At 24.0% G+C, this 18,494-nt stretch overlaps 1 protein-coding gene across 1 annotated transcript; it reads left to right on the forward strand.

The window, feature by feature from the left end:
* Positions 1–16,608: 16,608 nt before the first annotated feature.
* Positions 16,609–18,091, forward strand: LOC101492367 (homeobox-leucine zipper protein HAT4-like). Its single transcript, XM_004508884.4, has 4 exons — positions 16,609–16,819; positions 16,909–17,189; positions 17,275–17,354; positions 17,443–18,091. The coding sequence occupies exons 1-4, from the start codon at positions 16,741–16,743 to the stop codon at positions 17,744–17,746; spliced, it is 744 nt and encodes a 247-aa protein (XP_004508941.1). The 5' UTR covers positions 16,609–16,740; the 3' UTR covers positions 17,747–18,091.
* The last annotated feature ends 403 nt before the right edge of the window (positions 18,092–18,494 follow it).

The following is an 18,494-nucleotide window of genomic DNA, read 5'->3' on the forward strand; positions in this document are numbered from 1 at the left end:
TGTATTTTAGTATCATAAGTTATTTCAAAAATTTACAAAATAATTTCTATTTATTTACAAGCACTTAGATATTTTTTAAATTGAAAATTTCAGTTTCATCTGCATTTTGTATATATTTTTTTTTGGAATCATAGTTAAATTTTATACATTTTAGGATACCTCTTCCAAAGAAAATTATAACATTTTCTACTAGATCCAAGATAGTAGTCTCCCTATTTTTAAATTCAAATTTTTGTTCCCTCATTGGTAATAGTCTCCATATTTTATTTTTGGCGTGACAGAGATGTGAACTAATGAATTAGGAAAATGAGAACATGCTAGTATCTAATTTCGATTTCACTATTATTAATTTGTCACCTCAATCCCTGTTATAATTTGTACACATGATGTTTATATAATACATAGAAAGAAAAAAAAAATAAAGATACGTGGTATTTTAATAATATGTCACCTAAACACTATAATAGACATGCCAATATTATAACGGCCACATAACATTTATTTAAAAAAGAACTACTGAAAAAGATAATTATGTAATGAACTATAAAATAAAGGTTTATATTATAAATAAAATATCATTTAAAAGATGGAATAAAATAAAAAAAAATCAAAACTCAAATGTATTTGTGCAAATATTAATGGACCAAATACCTTTAACTAACTAACATAAAAAACTAAGATTTATTGGCAAAAATGCAATTCGAAAAAGCCCAACTCCTAATTGCATATCTTGGAGAAACGAGTCTAAATTTAAGCCCATTTTTGACTAGGCAATGGTCCAATTTGTTTTTTCTAATTTACTATTGTTTTAAATGAACCAAACATAAGCCCATATCTTTTGTGGACTTTTTTGTACCGAGTGTTTTTAAGAAATTTGTCGAGAAAAAAAGTGCATTTAAACAAAATAGATAATCACTCCTCTTAAAATTTAAATAGACAATTAATTTTATTTAAATATCTTTATTTTTTAAATTACAATATCTTTTTTAAAAAAATTATATATCAATTTACTTTACTTTCAATTAGCGTAAAGTCGTATTTTCAAAATACAATTTTTTAAGTGTGATATTTTTTATTTTAATGGGAAATTGCTTCTTGAGAAGTTGTTGACCTTTTGATAAAAAGATTTACATTTTTTTAAAAGAATATTGATGGATTGTTGTATATTGAGGGATGCTACCTCCTACCATTGTATTTTGTTTTAATAAAATATAAATTATAAAATAATTTATTAATAATACTAATTCTTTAATCATCAAAATTAGTAATAAAATTACTAATTTTATTATAAAGATTTAGCAAAGGTGTCAGTAACTTTTAGACAATATGTTTGATTATTGTCCATTTTTTCTTTGTATTTTATTTGTAATGCTCATTTTAGTTTTAATGGAAATACTATTTAGACAATTTTTCATAATAAAATTTAAAATAACAGTAAATGAAAAATGAGATGTATAGTATAACGAAAAACAAGTAACTAATTTTAACACTTGACATATTATAAATAAAAAATTGCAAGTAAACTATAGAAAAAAATAAAATGAAATGTTCAAAATGTATAGTATAGTAAAAAAACACAAGTAATATATGTCTCCTAATTAATTATTTTCTCTCTCTTCATTAGTCTCGCACTTTTATTTTTGTTTCACCCTTATTTTTGTGTGATGGAGAGGCATGAAGGAAGGATCCATTTATATTTATAAAAAAATCTAGGCTAAATTACATTTGTGGTCCTTTAACTTAATTTCAGGTAACGTTTTAGTCTTTTATCTTTTTTTTTTCCGACTTGATCCTTTATTTTAATTTTAAGTGACAATTTGATATTTTAAAATTTCAACAATGATATCCTTTTTTATACAAAAATTAAAAAAAAAAAAAAATTCAATCAAAACTCATAAAATTAATTATATTCTTCAATATAATACAAATTTCATCAAATTCGTAACGCAAATCTTCAAATAAACTCATATTTTCATATTTTATTTGATATTTTTAGGAATAAATGACTAAATCTGGAAGAAAAAAAAAAGATAAAAGACTAAAACGTTACCTAAAATTAAACTAAGAGACCACATATGTAATTTAGCCAAAAATCTATATAATGAAACTTATATATCCATAATAATTATCATTATTATTGTCGCCCCACTAATAATAATCTAGCTAGTATTATTGGATAAACAATCACTTGTAGCTGACCTATAATTCCTAAACATTAAGCAGACAAATAATCCTAAACTTCGCACTGTGTTGCAAACAATCACATAAGAAAAACCTAATTATCGCTTTCAAAAATGAGCAATTGAATCCTAATCTCTAATCTACTACTCCTACTTTTCAAAATGAGTCTCTTAGTACTATTTTTTAAAGTTTTTATATACGTATTAACAATTGAAATGATTAAAAAAATATATAATATTTATTTTGTTAAATTATCATTACTAATTATAAATTATTAACTGATTTTTTATTATCATAATTATAAAGTGAATTTGATGATAATTTGTAAATAGTATATATAATAATAATTGAATGATAACATTAAAAAAGATAATAAGATGACATTGAACATATGTTCACTTTGAAACATTTTTTTTAAATAGCACTCGTTATAAAAAGAATGGAGTAGTGAGAGTATATAATAATCTTAATAATCTACAATAAAAATAATGCAAGTGGACCACGTTTGACACCAAGAAAAATCATTTCTAATCGCTCACTAAATCTGGACAGTAGGGGACACTTCTTCACAAGAGTTACCTGTTTCTTCATTATTTAATTCAACCAAGCTGGCCCTATAATTAATGCACTAATTAACATATACTATACAGCCTTGTTGCCTAAATCATCATTTCATTTCATAATCTTAATTTATTTTCATTTGGTCCTTCTTTCCTAGGTGTATTTCTTTTCTTTAGTCTTTGTTGAATTTAAATAGATCTTCAACGAACAAAATAAAATTTATATAACTGAATATAATTATTTATTTATATAATACTATTTATAATCATTGTCTCGTGCTTTGATATAATTGAGTAGAAACCTTTCATCATTTGAAGAATAATTAAGGAAGATGATTGAGTTAGTTTCTCTCTAATAAAAAATGGATGATTGAGTCAATCTCCCTATAATAAAAGAAACAAAAAAGAGACCACAAAAGAAATCATAGCACTTAATTATTTTTATATATTAAAATCGTTTATCCGTCCGTCATGTGCATTAATACATATATAAACAATTATATAAGAACATTTTAAAGAAAAATACAATAATATATAAACACCTATAAATTTCTTAAACTCGTTTATTTTTTTATTTTTTTTTTTATTTTTTCTATTATCATATCACCAACATATTATTATTCTTATATTCATTTCTTTTTATCTCAAAGTGTCAACACGCGATATAGGTAATATGGATGTCCAACAATAACATTTATACATCAACATATATTAATTAAAAAAATAATAGTGTTAAATGAATTAAAAAAATTAACTTTATATTTTTTTTTACAATAATAACTAAAATTTGAGATCACTTTTGTAAAGTTATTTTAGACTCATAATGTACTATATTTATGCCTTTAAAAAATATAATATTCGTTGACAATGAATATATATATATATATATATATATATATATATAGTAATCTTTAAAATGAATTAGAAGTAAAAAGTAATTAAATTTAAATTAAAAATTATAATAACATTTATTTTAAAATAATTTATTTAATTAAAATAATATTTATGAGACAAAAGAAGTGTAAAAAAAATAAGTTTCCGTACTGAGCAATGCACGTGCGATGGAGCTAATAGAAAGTAAATAATATTGGATTACCGATAAACGATTCGTATAACAGTTAATCACATGATAACCAGCTGAGCTGGATCACATGGCCAGATTGCTTAATAATAATGCTAATTAAGTTTTTAATTCTAAAAGGCAACTACGCGTTGCAACTATTTCTTGATGTTGCTTGCACATGCACGAGTGGAGAATCCCACACTTTATCGGTTTTATGGTTTATTAATTCAAAACATATTCATTGGTCATTCAAACATTTCAATGAGAGAAAAAAATATTATAATATGATATATTATTGATGTAATATGATGAGAGATAAAAAAAATAAAATGAGTGTATAAAAAAATCAAATGTGTATCATTATTATTAGTCAAACTATTATACCAGTTAAGAGAAAGGGACGAATTATAAGCTGACTCTACGAGGAAAGGGAAATGTTGCTATTATACAAATACATCAGTTATTATACAACTATATTCTTACGAACATTGCTATTTATTATGAAAAATTTACATAAAAAATAGAAGAGTTTATAAAAATAGATTATTTGATCAATTAGCAGATAGTTAAACATACATAATGATTGGCAAGTATTACATACAATCATAACATTTTTCTTTTTTTTGTAAATATTTCTTATAAAAATAAACATTTTTCAATCTTATATATTAGGTTAAATTACTTTGTATGACATGTACATTCTTAAACTATTTAGATTTTTTGTTTTTATAAATATTTCTCTACAAAAAAAAAAATTGTAATCATGTTTTTGAATTAATATATTTTACAATTAGATATTTTGTTACATTACATTACATGTTGTCGACCATTAGTCATCTGTAATATAAAAATCTATTTACAAAGAATATTTTAGTGAAAGATTTAATTACAATCTATTTAAGTTTAGAGATTTATTTAAATATCTCTAAATTTTTTAAGAATCTTTGTAGCAATTGTACCTTTAAAATATATATAAAAAACGATGACAAAATTTTCTATTTATTGACTTAAATACATCTCCATGCAATTCTTTATATCTCTAATAATTGAGAAAGTAAAATTAAATATTATATATATCATAAGGACTTATTATAATAAAATAAATTTTACATGGACTAAAACAAAAAATCACCTACCAAAAACAAATAAAAACATATAGAAACTAATACTAAAAAATTGCATAATTATATAGACCAATCATATATTTTAACCTTATTTATTTAATTTAAATTAGTCTTATAAAGACACATTTTCTCACAAATTAACCCAATAAAATGGGGATATGGAAGTACAAATATGATGACAATTTTATATTGAAGAGAAACCAATATAAAATTACATAATGAAAATTCACTAAGGGTAACTCAGTAGATCATTACAAAACTTTTGATAAAATTATTGTAACTCAACTAAAAATTAAATTCCAAAATAGGTGCACATATTTGTATTTTTATTAGCAAAATATATTAAAGATTGAGTATATAGATATTTTAATTCATTACAATCACATTGTATTACGCACCTTTCAAGCATGTTAAAGGATTAGAATATCACTAAATCTTAAACTTTGTCTTAGCTACAAACCAAATTCAAGAGAGTGCTTTAAAATTGAACAAAAGAGATGGTATATCATCTATTTCATCATTGAACAATATTACGTTTGTCATCCTCCATACACACCACATTCAAGCCACCAAATCAAATTATTCACTTTTCTTTTCAAATTTCTTAAATAATTTAAGGATTTGAAGAGTAATTAAACTTTAAATATATGACCAGTATATAAATTCAGTAGAAGTGAATTTTAAATTTGACCAAAAACACACATGGGTAGAAACATATGCAATCATGTTTTACTGTATATCGAATAGAGAATTAAAATAGACAATTATGTATTTTATTAGTAATGTGTTTTTTTAATGTCTTTAATTCAAAAATTAAAAGAAAAATATAATATATTAATTATAATTTTCTATAAGAATTAGTAAGTTTTTAGTCCCTTAATAGTTTCACATTTTCAATTTTAATTCTATAAAAGTTTATTTATTTTTCAGTCATAAATATATTTTTTATCAGCACTTTCGATCTTTGTTATTAAATCTTAACTTATGTGGCCAACAAAAGACCACATGACATTTCTTGCGTGGACTTTTTAATGACGTGTAAGTTTCAGTTTTATTAATTTCACTATTAATTTTAATACTATAATGTCAACATTAATATGATAACTAGTGACGTGTGAGTCGTGTAAACACTCAAATAATTTGTAAGTGTTTCTATATTTTTTTTATTATACGTCATGAAAAAATATAATATAAGTAGGGGTATGATGGTCAAGAAATGATCAATACAATCAATATTTTAATAAAATTCCTACAAAAAGAGATAAAGAAAATGGTCAATAAAATTCAATATTTATGGATGAATGGAAAAAAATTGCCAGTAAAGAATAATTTTTTTAAAGGTACATTATTATATATTCAGTTACTTTTCATTATTGGACTTGATCTTTGTTAGTTAATTAGTTGGTTGATTTATTAAGAATTGAGATATCTGAGTTCAAATTTAAGTAAAGAAAAAAAAATTAACATATATAACAATTGATTATTAATTTGGTCTTTTTTAAAAAATAGTCTACTAATTAGTTAACTAACATTCTAGTTAGTCTTATTCAAATTTAATTAGTTTATATTATTAAACTTAATCTTAGCTAGTTAATATGCTAACTAACAAATACTCTAGTTCGACTTATTCTTCTAATAACTAATATATAATCATACTATTATTTCATTTCTATTCAATAAATAATAATATTTGTATTAAAACATTAGCGAAATTAGTAAATTATAAATAATATTATATAAACATAACAAACTTATATAATAAAAAAATTGACACGATAACTAAGTTATAAAGGACACATAATCTTTTATTAATTGTATGACGAATTTTATAATAGACTAGTTTGAGATTTTTTTTTTATATCTCTTTTTTTCTTTGTGACCAAAATGCTACATTTTAAAAAAATAATACAGAAATATCATACTTTTTAGTTCAAGTTGTTGATTGCAACTTGCGGATGCGACGATCTGAAACAAATTTTTTTTATCTTTAATAAAAGTCGTATCTCGAGGATGCGACTATCTACTGCTATATATATATATATATATGTTGTCATTTTATTAATATTGTTAATTATTATTTAATAAATTATAAATAATTAAAATATTTAAAAATTGAAATTACTATTAATTAAAAAATACATTAATAAATAATAATCATCATTTTAATAATATTATAAATTTTAATAATAATAATAATAAAAAGAATGATAATTTTAATAATAAAAATAAAATAAATTAAATTAAATCTTAATATGTTCCATTCAAAATCAATTTAAACGAAAATACAAATATCTCTAATTTTTTTTATCTCTTATATATATATATATTTAGAAATTTTGTTTTCAGTTATCAACTTAGAGATTGAATTTGAACATCAAAACTAAATATTTTTGCATCACTAAATCAGTTATTAATAAAATTTAGAAACTGAAATAACAACTGAATTTTAACGACTAAATTTCGTCACTAATTATTTTTTAATTATATAATTCTATTTTTCTCACTACCACACACGACCGGTTCCTCTTTTTTTCTCAACGCTCGTAAAACCCTAAAACCATTCAACTCTTACTAATCCCTTTTCTTCGTCATTTCATCACAATTCACAATAATAAAACTAACTAGTTCAGATTTCATTTGGTGTCAACCATCCTCTCGCTGTCATTTCATCACGAAATTATATTTAATTGTTTTAAATAAATCAAAAAATGCATTTTTCAAAATTATCCTTTACAGAAAATTGTTCCATTAAACAATAAGAGTTATTGAGAAAAAAAACGTGTGTGTGCGCGCATATATATATATATATATATATATATTGAAGAATAACGAGATCAGCAACCAAATACAAATTTCAAATAATTCAAATAGTTGTAGAGCCTTAGTCAATATTTCTTAATAAAAAAAGGAAGTAATATTATTTTCTTGATATTAATCATCCCATTTAAAAAAAAAAAAAAAAACTTTAATAATTCATAATTTAATCGAAAAATAATTAAAACTAAGCCAATAATTTTAGTTACAAATCAAATTTTAAAATTCTGAACTAATTAAATCTTATTAACCACTTAAATTAAAATAATTAATTTGAAAAAATAATAATAATACATAATAGAAAAAAGGAAGTTAAAACCAAATAAAGCGATCCTTTTGAAATTCTAAGAAAATAAAGTGTCCTTTCTAATATATTCTATAACAAATACATGGTATTTTAAAAAGTTTTCGTTTATAAAATTTTGGAAAGCTACTTGAGATGATCACTCTTTATTTATTTCACATGAATTTTATTTTCATTTTTAGTTATCTATTTTTATCACTTTATATTCACCTATTTTTCCCCTCTTTTCATCTCTTATTCTGTGTTGTTGTTTAAAATAACTTGTAATAAAAAATTAAAGACTAATCATTTGGATACGAGCTAACATATTTCATCATATTACAATGAAAACAACTATGATATATATACATTATAAATTTTGATGCACTCATTCTACATCTTATTTTATTTTTATTTATGTGTTTTTATTAAATCATCAATCTATCTTATCATTATTTTTTTTTTTGTCGTTTTCCAAGCATAGAATCTTATATACTGTATACATAAAATGTACTGTATACATAAAGTATTTTTCAAATCTAAACTACTTTATTTATCTCACAATGGATGTCATTTTTGTAAAAAATAGTCTCAAAATAATATCATTAATATTTTTTAATATAAGTTTAATTATTATATTCTGATATTATTTTTTAATAATTATTATTACACAACTTCAAAAAATATTATTATATTTTGTATTAATAATAATTAAAAATTAATTAATAATTAAAATAAATAATTTAATAAGATGACTTCTATTTTTTTAATTATTATATTTTTTAACATACTTTAAATAATATTTTTTGTGATAAAAGTAATTTAATTGAACATCGAAAGTGAAACCAAACACGACGGATAAGTGGAGATGTACCTAAATTCACGTGTAAATCACATGGGGAATGGGCCTCGTACGGACTATACGAGGAGCAAAGGATATTTCTGTTTTTTTTTTTTTTTTTTTGCCTTTTAAAATACAAGTAGGTACTTCAAACTTGTGGGGTGTAGAAAAAGGTAGGGTAGTGTCGACAGCAAGGTTGATAATTATATTTATTTTTAGAATATTAATTATTAGCAAGTGTCCTTGTCTATTTGTTAAAAAGTTAAATATGAAAAATTACATTAAAACTTATATTTTCAACTATTTCAAAATTGTCCTTTTCATGATAAAATTTTATTTTTTATTATTTGACAAATAATCTTATCATATAAAAGCAGTCATTTTTTTTTGAAACAAATCACCATATAAGAGTAATATGTTAAATGAAAAAATTGGATGATGCTAACAAGTAATAAATATCTTTAAATATTTATTAAAAAACTAAAATTAAAAATAACAATTTTTAAATTTTTAGAAGGTTCAGAATGTAATTTTGTTTTAGATACAATGAAAGCATAAATTTTTAGTATAAATATATTTAATAAAAAAATACTAACAAGTATTTTTGAATATCTAAAAATAAAAATATCATTTAAAATATATGTTAAAAATTGTGTATTTAATTTTTAAAATAAAAAATATATTATTTTTTTCATAACAATTATATTTATAATCTTTTGATAAATATCTCAAATATATTTTTTAGCATTAAAAAAAATTTAAAAAGAGAGTTGATGAATGATGATAGAATGGTTTGTCGGGCAGTGGGTGTTTATAATTAATGATTGTTATGATTTGAATAAGTTGGAGATGGATCCATTATTGGGGTTTGTGGAGAGTCCAAACACAATTTCAAGGGACACGTGGGACAGCTACCACGCACTCGTGGGGACACTCATAATCATCACCCGACATCTTGTCTCTCATTTCAATTTTATTTTTATTTTAAAAACATGATAATAATTAATTCACCTTAAACTTTCATATTCTCATTGCAATTGTGAATACACAATTTTAATATATTTAAACACTATGCCACTTTGAAATTTCCTCCGTGCGGGTAATCAGTCATCATTTTAAAAATAGTTATTCCATAATAAATGTAGCAAAATATGTTTTACTTTTAAATTTTAAATGTACTATTAATATTAATTACCATTTCCGTTCTTAATTTTTGTTTTTTATTTATATTTTTAATTTTATCTTAAAATTCTAGTTATTTTAAAATAAAATTATACATATTATTAAAAAACTTAAAATACATTTGTTAAGTTAGTTTTATGATTACTAAGTGTTTAATATTGAAAATAGATGATGTCAAAAGAAAAACATTGAAAATAGATATGCAATTTAATTAGCATAAATAATAAAAAAAAGTATTCAAGAGATTAAGAGATTAAGAGAGAAAAACCCTAATCCATATAAAGAGAATATATATTCTCTAACGAGAGAAAGGACACATTTGTAAATAATTAAAAACATGAATTCTCACTTCATATATATGGTTGCAAATACTTGATTACATTTAAAAAAAAAAAAAACTAACAAGTGGTTTAAAAGTAAAATTTTTGTTTTAAAATTTGTATTTTAAACTTTTAAAAAATCTAAATATTATATTTTTTAATAAAATAAATTATACATTTGATATATTTAACATGTATTCTCAGACATATGCTAATCTGATTTTTTTAAAAAACTTTAATAAAAGAATATAATGTGAAATACAACGTGGAATTAGAAACACATAAGTATGGCATATAGTATATCTTCCCCCCAACGTCAAAGGGATTTTACAATGGAAAATAATATGAATTTTTTATTGGGGGAATATATAAGATTAAGTGTAATAGATTATTTGGATTTGAGAAGAAGAAAAATTGTGAATAAAACAATAATAAATGAAGATAAATCAATCTATCTTTTGAAAATTGACTATTTCTTAATTTATATATACAAGTTTAAAAGAATTAAAGATCATTAAGTAACATATATTACTTCATTATAAGTCTTAATTAATGTTTTTTTAAAATTAATTAAATATCCCTTTAGTTTACTCTTATTGTGTACTTCATCTCGTCACAATTATAACTAAAAAATATAATTTTCAAAGTTATTAATAAATTTAATTAAATATATTATTATTATTTTTATAAAATACAAGGTCAATTTATTAAAATATTATTTTTAATTTCAAATATTCAAGTATTTGTGTTAAATACTTTTAAATTAAATAAAAGATTCGGTCTCTTTGATTCGTCCAATATTTTTCACAATAAATTTTTTATTAAAAAAAAATAATAACATAAAATAAATTAATTTGATTTATAATAGTAGTTAAGATTTTATGCATATTTTTTTATTATTATAATGACAAGTTGAGTATTGTAAATCGGGTTTGTTATTAGATTATCCTTTTTTTTTTTTTTAATACCAATCTACCCCACTTTGAAATAAATATACCAATCTGCCCTACTTTTTTGCCCCATGCAAGTCGCATCCTGGGGCTGCGACCTCTTGAAAGGCAAAAATTTCAACTGCAACACATGGTCGCATCCTGAGGATGCGACCTCCTATTTTATCCACAAAAAATTCAACAACAAAAAAAAAAAAACTTCCCAAGTGGGAGGTCGCATCCCCAGGATGCGACCATGTGTTGCAGTTGAAATTTTTGCCTTTCAAGAGGTCGCAGCCCCAGGATGCGACTTGCATCTGGGGCAAAAAAGTAGGGCAGATTGGTATATTTATTTCAAAGTAGGGTAGATTGGTATTAAAAAAAAAAAAAAGGGATAATCTAATAAAGAAACCATTGTAAATCACCTATTTTTGTTCATAAGGGTGTTAACAATACTCTAAAAAAAACTTGTTAAAATAAAATAAAAATTAAAAACAAAATTTTATATAAATTATTTTGAAAATTTTAAAACATTGAATATCGAAATTTTAATATTTTATTTTATTTTATTTTTTAACGGATGTCTATATTTGTATTTGCGTAAACTGTTACTAAAAATGAAGAGTATCCTAAGTGTAGAGATTAAAAAAAAGTAAAATCGTGTTTTGGGCCACGCGCGAGTCTTGGAAGGACCCGAGGAAGAAACAAAAGAAGTTGTATTCCATTTTCCCCCACACGGTCCTCATTAGAAGCGAAGATAAAAAAACAAAAGGAAAAAAGTTTGAGACAACGACGTTGTTGGCTGGGGAAAGACCCTCGTGATGATCGCATGGGTAAAAGATAATGGGGACCCACCAAGGGACAACACAAATGAAATTAAAAGGTTATCTGTTTGGTTTCGAACTCCAATCATGACTCATTTGCTACGCTGATTTTGATGGATATGTCTAGTGAAGATGATGTTGATAACGAGTTTTCTTACATTATTCATGTGACATTTGACCTCGCCCGTTGATGTAGGGAACTGATTCTATACAGTGCTAAGTCTTCAGGTGCGACCTGGCCCACAAGGTTAAATGCCAAAAGATTTTGTGTGATTTGCTACCATAAAAAGCAACTCTTTCTTGTTTTACCCCTAGACACAATTATGGATCAGGAAAATATAGAGTTTAATTATTTATAATTGTAATTTTTAATATAATTATAATAAAAATTAAATACTTTTAAATTCATAATTGAGATTGATTAACGATGTAAAATATATTAATATTATCAGTATATATAAATTTTTATTTTTTATTTTACTATCAAATATATAAATAAACATACAATAAATGAAAATTATAAAATAATAAAATATTTATAATTTCAATCTATAGGTCACATGATTTTCGAGTATTGAAAATCAAAATGACCAAACTCGTGTTGTTGAGCCGATGTTGATCGGTTGCAAATGGTTGTTCAAGTTGGCCCAATACAAAATTTGCGCTACCAACTTGTACTAACCAGATCATATATTTTTTTGGTTTATTATAGGTCTTGTTAATAAATTTTTATAAATGTTTAAGTGTTAAATAGTTGATATTAGTCTTATCATAGACATCACCAAATGTGTAAAGGGATACCACTACCGGTCTCATCAACCAAAAGAAAGCAATATAACATGAATAAGGATATGATGTATATAGTTATCGTCTTATCAAAACCAAACACACCAAATACATGTATTCTCAATTATATTATATATCAGTGGATTATGGAATTGAAATAACATATACTCTTTTGTGGAAATTGATAAGTGCTATCATTTTCATACCTATATATATCTTGGACCATTTTTATTATTAATTAAGTAGTTGTATTAAACACTAGTTTTTTTTTGTCGGACTCATAGCATCTTAGTTTAAACCCAACATAAAAATGAGTAAATTTAAATTGTTCTTTATAGAAGCTTTTTTAAAATTAAAGCAAACCACCATCTAGAGTAGAATTTAGACTCGTTGTCTACTGGAACTCACATATACTTCAATTGAGACTATTAGATGATGAAGAGAAAATTTGACAATAACAAAAACGATAACACCCTTGTATTCTCAAGCTGAGCCACCAAATAACAATCATACAGTGATTACTATCACTAAATGATATTCACTATTTTTTGGTTAAGATAAAATGCATCATACATCGGAGAGTGATTTAAATATCACATATTCCTTCTCTAATAATCATAATAAAAACCTTATAAAAATTATAAAAAATCTCAATATTTAATAAGACCTCTAATATCATAAAGACACACACAAATTATATAAACAAAATCTATCATTATAAAAATTCTTTCTTGATCGTGGAACTACATGCATGTACACTCCAACATACAACTGACAACAAATAATCAATATCCTCATTCCAAGAGAGTTCTTGAAATCAATTTCCTACATTCCAACATTTCTTGTACTAAATAAGTTTGTCTTTGTTTTTCTTAATTTATTTTTAGTTTCAAACAATGGGTTTGGATTATAAAGTAGGATAGAGTAATAAAGTAAATACAAAGGATATAAAATCTAAATCCGTCAAAATATTATTAGAAATAAATAATAAAACTAACTAATTGTTCTAAAAAATGATAATTTTTAACAGGTCATACATACTTAGGAATCTATGGTTTAACCTTTGTTACGCCCAGGCAAACCAAACTTTTTTCATGTAGTTATGAGTATTTTGACCTTTTAGAATTCTATTTAATTAAAATAAATTATACTACAAATCATAAAATATATTTCAAAATATATCATACGAGTTAACTTAAGTAAATATAAATATTTTATGATTATTATTATTATTTATTATTATTATTAAGTTTTGAATTTCTATTAAATTATAAATTAGTTAACATTTAAGTAATTCAGACATATTATAAGCTTAAATTAATTGTTGATATATTTAAATATATTATTATAAAAGACTTTGTAAATTCTAAATAAATTTAATTTCATTTATCTATTATTCTGTTAATTTATTTAATAATATGTGTGATTATCTTTTTAATATTATTATTACTCCAACCGTAAAGTATAAACAAAATTGAGTTACGTTTTTTAGAATGAAATATAAGTAAAAATAAATAATTTTTCTTATATTTAATGATATTATCTCTAAATTAAATATCATTCATTTAATTTAACTTCTCTTTTTTTAAATATCAAATTTATTGTTAATTTAAAATAATTTAGACTATCAACTTTCATTTTTATCGAGATTATTTAAATTAAATATGCTCACTTACATTTCTTAATTTGTAATTTAGTTTATTTTTACTTATAATTCATTTTGATGAGAATTCAAAATAGACTTTCAAATAAATTAATCAATTATACCAGATTTTTGTAGAAAAAAATATTATACAATATTTTTATAAAAATTCGACCTAGTAATGTTTCAAAAAAGTCTATCATACCTGAATTTTTTACAAGCGACAGAGACTTTAAAAACCAAGTCTATTCCCCCATGAAGTAATTTAATATAGCTTGTCATCGTTGTTGTCCTTGGTGCGAAACGGGAGTTTTGGAAAACCAAACAAGTGTTAAAGTAAACATTATATTTATAGAAAAAGAGTCAATTAACAATGTATTGGAACTTGTATTTTAGTTCGTTAAAAATTTTAAAGTTATGAAAAACTTTTAATTTTAGTTTCTTAATAATTGTTTGGTTTAATGAAGGGAAGATGATGAATTTTTATAGAGAGGCGAGAAGAAAATAGTAATATGTTTAGTTTAAAATAGAAGAGACAACGTGAAAATAAATTTATAACATTTTTGTATTTAGTTCAATGGATGAGGAGTTAAAATAGTTAACTATATTTTTAGTAAAATTTCAATATTTCAACTCTATTTTATGTAAAAAAAATACAATTTTTAACCTATATAAAATTATATCTAGCAATTAATTTTAGTTTATACTGAAATGAAATACTTTTAATTTTTCTCAAATTTTATAAAATTTGAATGACTTTTTTGCAAGTTTGTTTAGAATATTATAAAAAAATTATTTTACAATTTTTATTTTATTTTTAGAATGAATAGATTAATAACTATGTTTTAAATGTAAAAAACCAAAGATAAAATATGAAAATAGAGATTTAGAAATCAAATTTTAAGTTTACTTTTTTGTGGAGAAACTTTCTATATTATTGCAAATATACTAAAAAAATTCATTCAAAAATATATATCCATTCAACACAAAAAACTAAAACTGCATTTATGATATTTTGTAAAATTAAAAATTATATTTTTATTTTATAGACTAAAATAAATAAATAAAAAATTTATAGAGACTTATAATATATTTAATCAATTTTAAAATAATTTTTATGTAATTTTGATTTCCTTCACTGAATCCCAAAAAATGAAAAGGAGCAAAATAAATTCCAAAAATTATTTTGGTTCCCTCCTCCTCTCTCATCTTAAAAATTAAATACAACAAAAAATTTAAAATTCTTCTTTTCACTCCCTTTCTCTTGATATACCTCTCCCATTAAATGGATTTCAAGACATTTGTTAATAGGATATTTGATTTAGTAATCTTTTTGATTATTTTTAAGAGTCACTTTTGTATTTATCATTTTTAAAATTCAGAATTTTGGTCCTCTATTTTAGCTGAATCGCAAAAGTAGTCTCCTATTTTGTTTCTCCTCAATTTTGGTTCCATAAACAGAATTTTGGTTCAAAATTTGATGACATTTTATTTTTTAAAGCCGTATTACATTTTTTATGATCATATATTTCAGGTACAATTATTGCAAATGAAATCTCAATGCATGGTGTGACTTAAATAAATACAAAAAACAATGAAATTTCATCAAGTTTTAGACTAAAATTACGTTTGAGGGACCAAAACTGGAGAGAAACAAAATGAGATGACTATTTTCGCGATTCAGCTAAAATAGAGGACAAAAACTGCAATTAAACATAATAATAATTATGAAATTGATAAAATTATTTATAATTATTAAATTATAAAGAGAAAAAGTAAAATCAAATAATAAATAATAAAAAAATTATAAATACAAATGAAGAAAATTGAATAATTTTATTAATATATGTAAATAATAATAAAATGAACAATTAAAAAAGAATAAAGATATATTTTAAGGATAAGCATTCTGGAATCCATTTACCAAATGGTGAAAGATAAGAAGATAGAGGTAAGAGGTAAGAGGTAAGAAATGATCTAGTAATAGTAGTAAAGTTAAATAAAGGGTGGACAGAGAGACAAGGTTGTATTATTTGATGGGCAAATGCGATGATTGATATAACTGCCCATCCTGACATAAAGTAATCATTCAACTTACACACCACTCCCTCCCCATTTCCTTTCCTTCCTATTTAATCTCCTCACCCTCCTAAACCATACCACCCCTTAACTGCTTTTATATTCTTAAACAATGATGCTTATTCAAAAGGAAGACTTGAGTTTGAGTCTAAGTTTGAACTTCCTTCACAAATTCTCTTCCAATTCCTCCGGTATGTACTACCATTCTCCGGATCTGCCTGCATATATATTATTCAATCACAAAATCAATTATTCAATGTTTTTATTTTTGTACGCACAGATCGAAACTCCGAAACGTTAACACGAGGAATCGACGTGAATCGGTTACCATCAACGGTTATTGACTGCGAAGAAGAGGAAACAGGAGTTTCGTCTCCAAACAGCACAGTTTCGAGTGTTAGTGGAAAACGAAGCGAGAGAGATGACGTGGACAGAGCGTGTTCAGGAGGGAATATTAGTGATGAAGAAGACGCTGAAACCGCTAGGAAAAAGCTTAGACTCTCTAAAAACCAGTCAGCTATTCTCGAAGAAACTTTCAAACAACACAATACTCTCAATCCCGTAAGCTCTTCGATAATTACTCTCAAATTCAAAAATATGAATTCTCTTTTATTCATGGACTAAGATTTTATGTTTTTATTTTCAGAAACAAAAGTTGGCACTTGCAAAGCAGCTTGGCCTTCGACCAAGACAAGTTGAAGTTTGGTTCCAAAATAGAAGAGCTAGGTTAGTTATAGTTACTTCAAATCAATACCTGAGATTTTTTATTTTGTTTTTTTTATTTGTAAAGAAATCTAACGAATTGAAATTACAGGACGAAGCTGAAGCAAACGGAAGTTGATTGTGAGGTGTTGAAAAGGTGCTGTGAAAATCTAACGGATGAAAATAGGAGATTACAGAAGGAAGTTCAAGAGCTTAGAGCACTCAAACTTTCCCCTCAGTTTTACATGCAAATGGCTCCACCTACCACGCTTACTATGTGCCCGTCTTGTGAGCGCGTCGCTGTTCCATCCCATCCTATGGCCCAACCCCGTACTCGCCCCATACATATTGGCCCATGGGCTTCTTCTGCTCCACTTGCGCACCGCCCGTTTGAATTTGATGTTTTCCGTCGTTGACCACTCTTTTTTTAGGGTGATTTAGTCATTGTAAACTCCGAAGAGTGAGAAAACGGTTGTAGGTTGTAATAGTGTGTTTCGGAATCGTGTGTTGCAAAGTGCGGTCTCTAAACGTGATTTTGGTGGGTCTTTAATGTTTTGTATCACTTTCACCCATTATCTTTTGTTTTTTGGCTGCGATTAGGAAGGTTTTAGTTTATAAATACGTGACTTTTTTTTTTCTTTTCGAAATTTACCGTAGACTTAGTGTAAAATGCATATGTCTTATCTAAACCAAAAATGTTAATTGTTATCAAGAAAAGTAATTATGAAAGACAAGAAAATACATGTGTCTTCTTTTATTTATTTTTTAAATGTATCTCGCATTATATATCACATATGGTTTTGAATGAGGTGGCATAAGAGGAAGGTTTTTAGTGAGTAAGAAACCATTTTTTGAAGATCCGGATTCTTACCCTTATACGTCTTCCATTTTTTACTTGTTGCAACCTAGACTTTTTATTTTTTATTGTGGTTTTGTGATAAAATTGATATTGCTGAAAGCTTCTGCGAAATGGATTTAGAATTGGAATTTGTGTGATGAAGGTGAAGGTTACTGGGTTTTTTTGTTTTTGTTTTTTTTATGAGAGGTTTTTATTATTATTTGATTTATTTAGTGATTAATTAATTAGTTTGATTTTTTTGTAAAGACTTAGTTTTAGGTTCTTAAATAAGTACAAGAATTCATGAATAATTTTTTTTATTTTAA

Source organism: Cicer arietinum, chromosome 7 (assembly GCF_000331145.2).
Source record: "Cicer arietinum cultivar CDC Frontier isolate Library 1 chromosome 7, Cicar.CDCFrontier_v2.0, whole genome shotgun sequence".
Lineage (NCBI taxonomy): Eukaryota > Viridiplantae > Streptophyta > Magnoliopsida > Fabales > Fabaceae > Cicer > Cicer arietinum.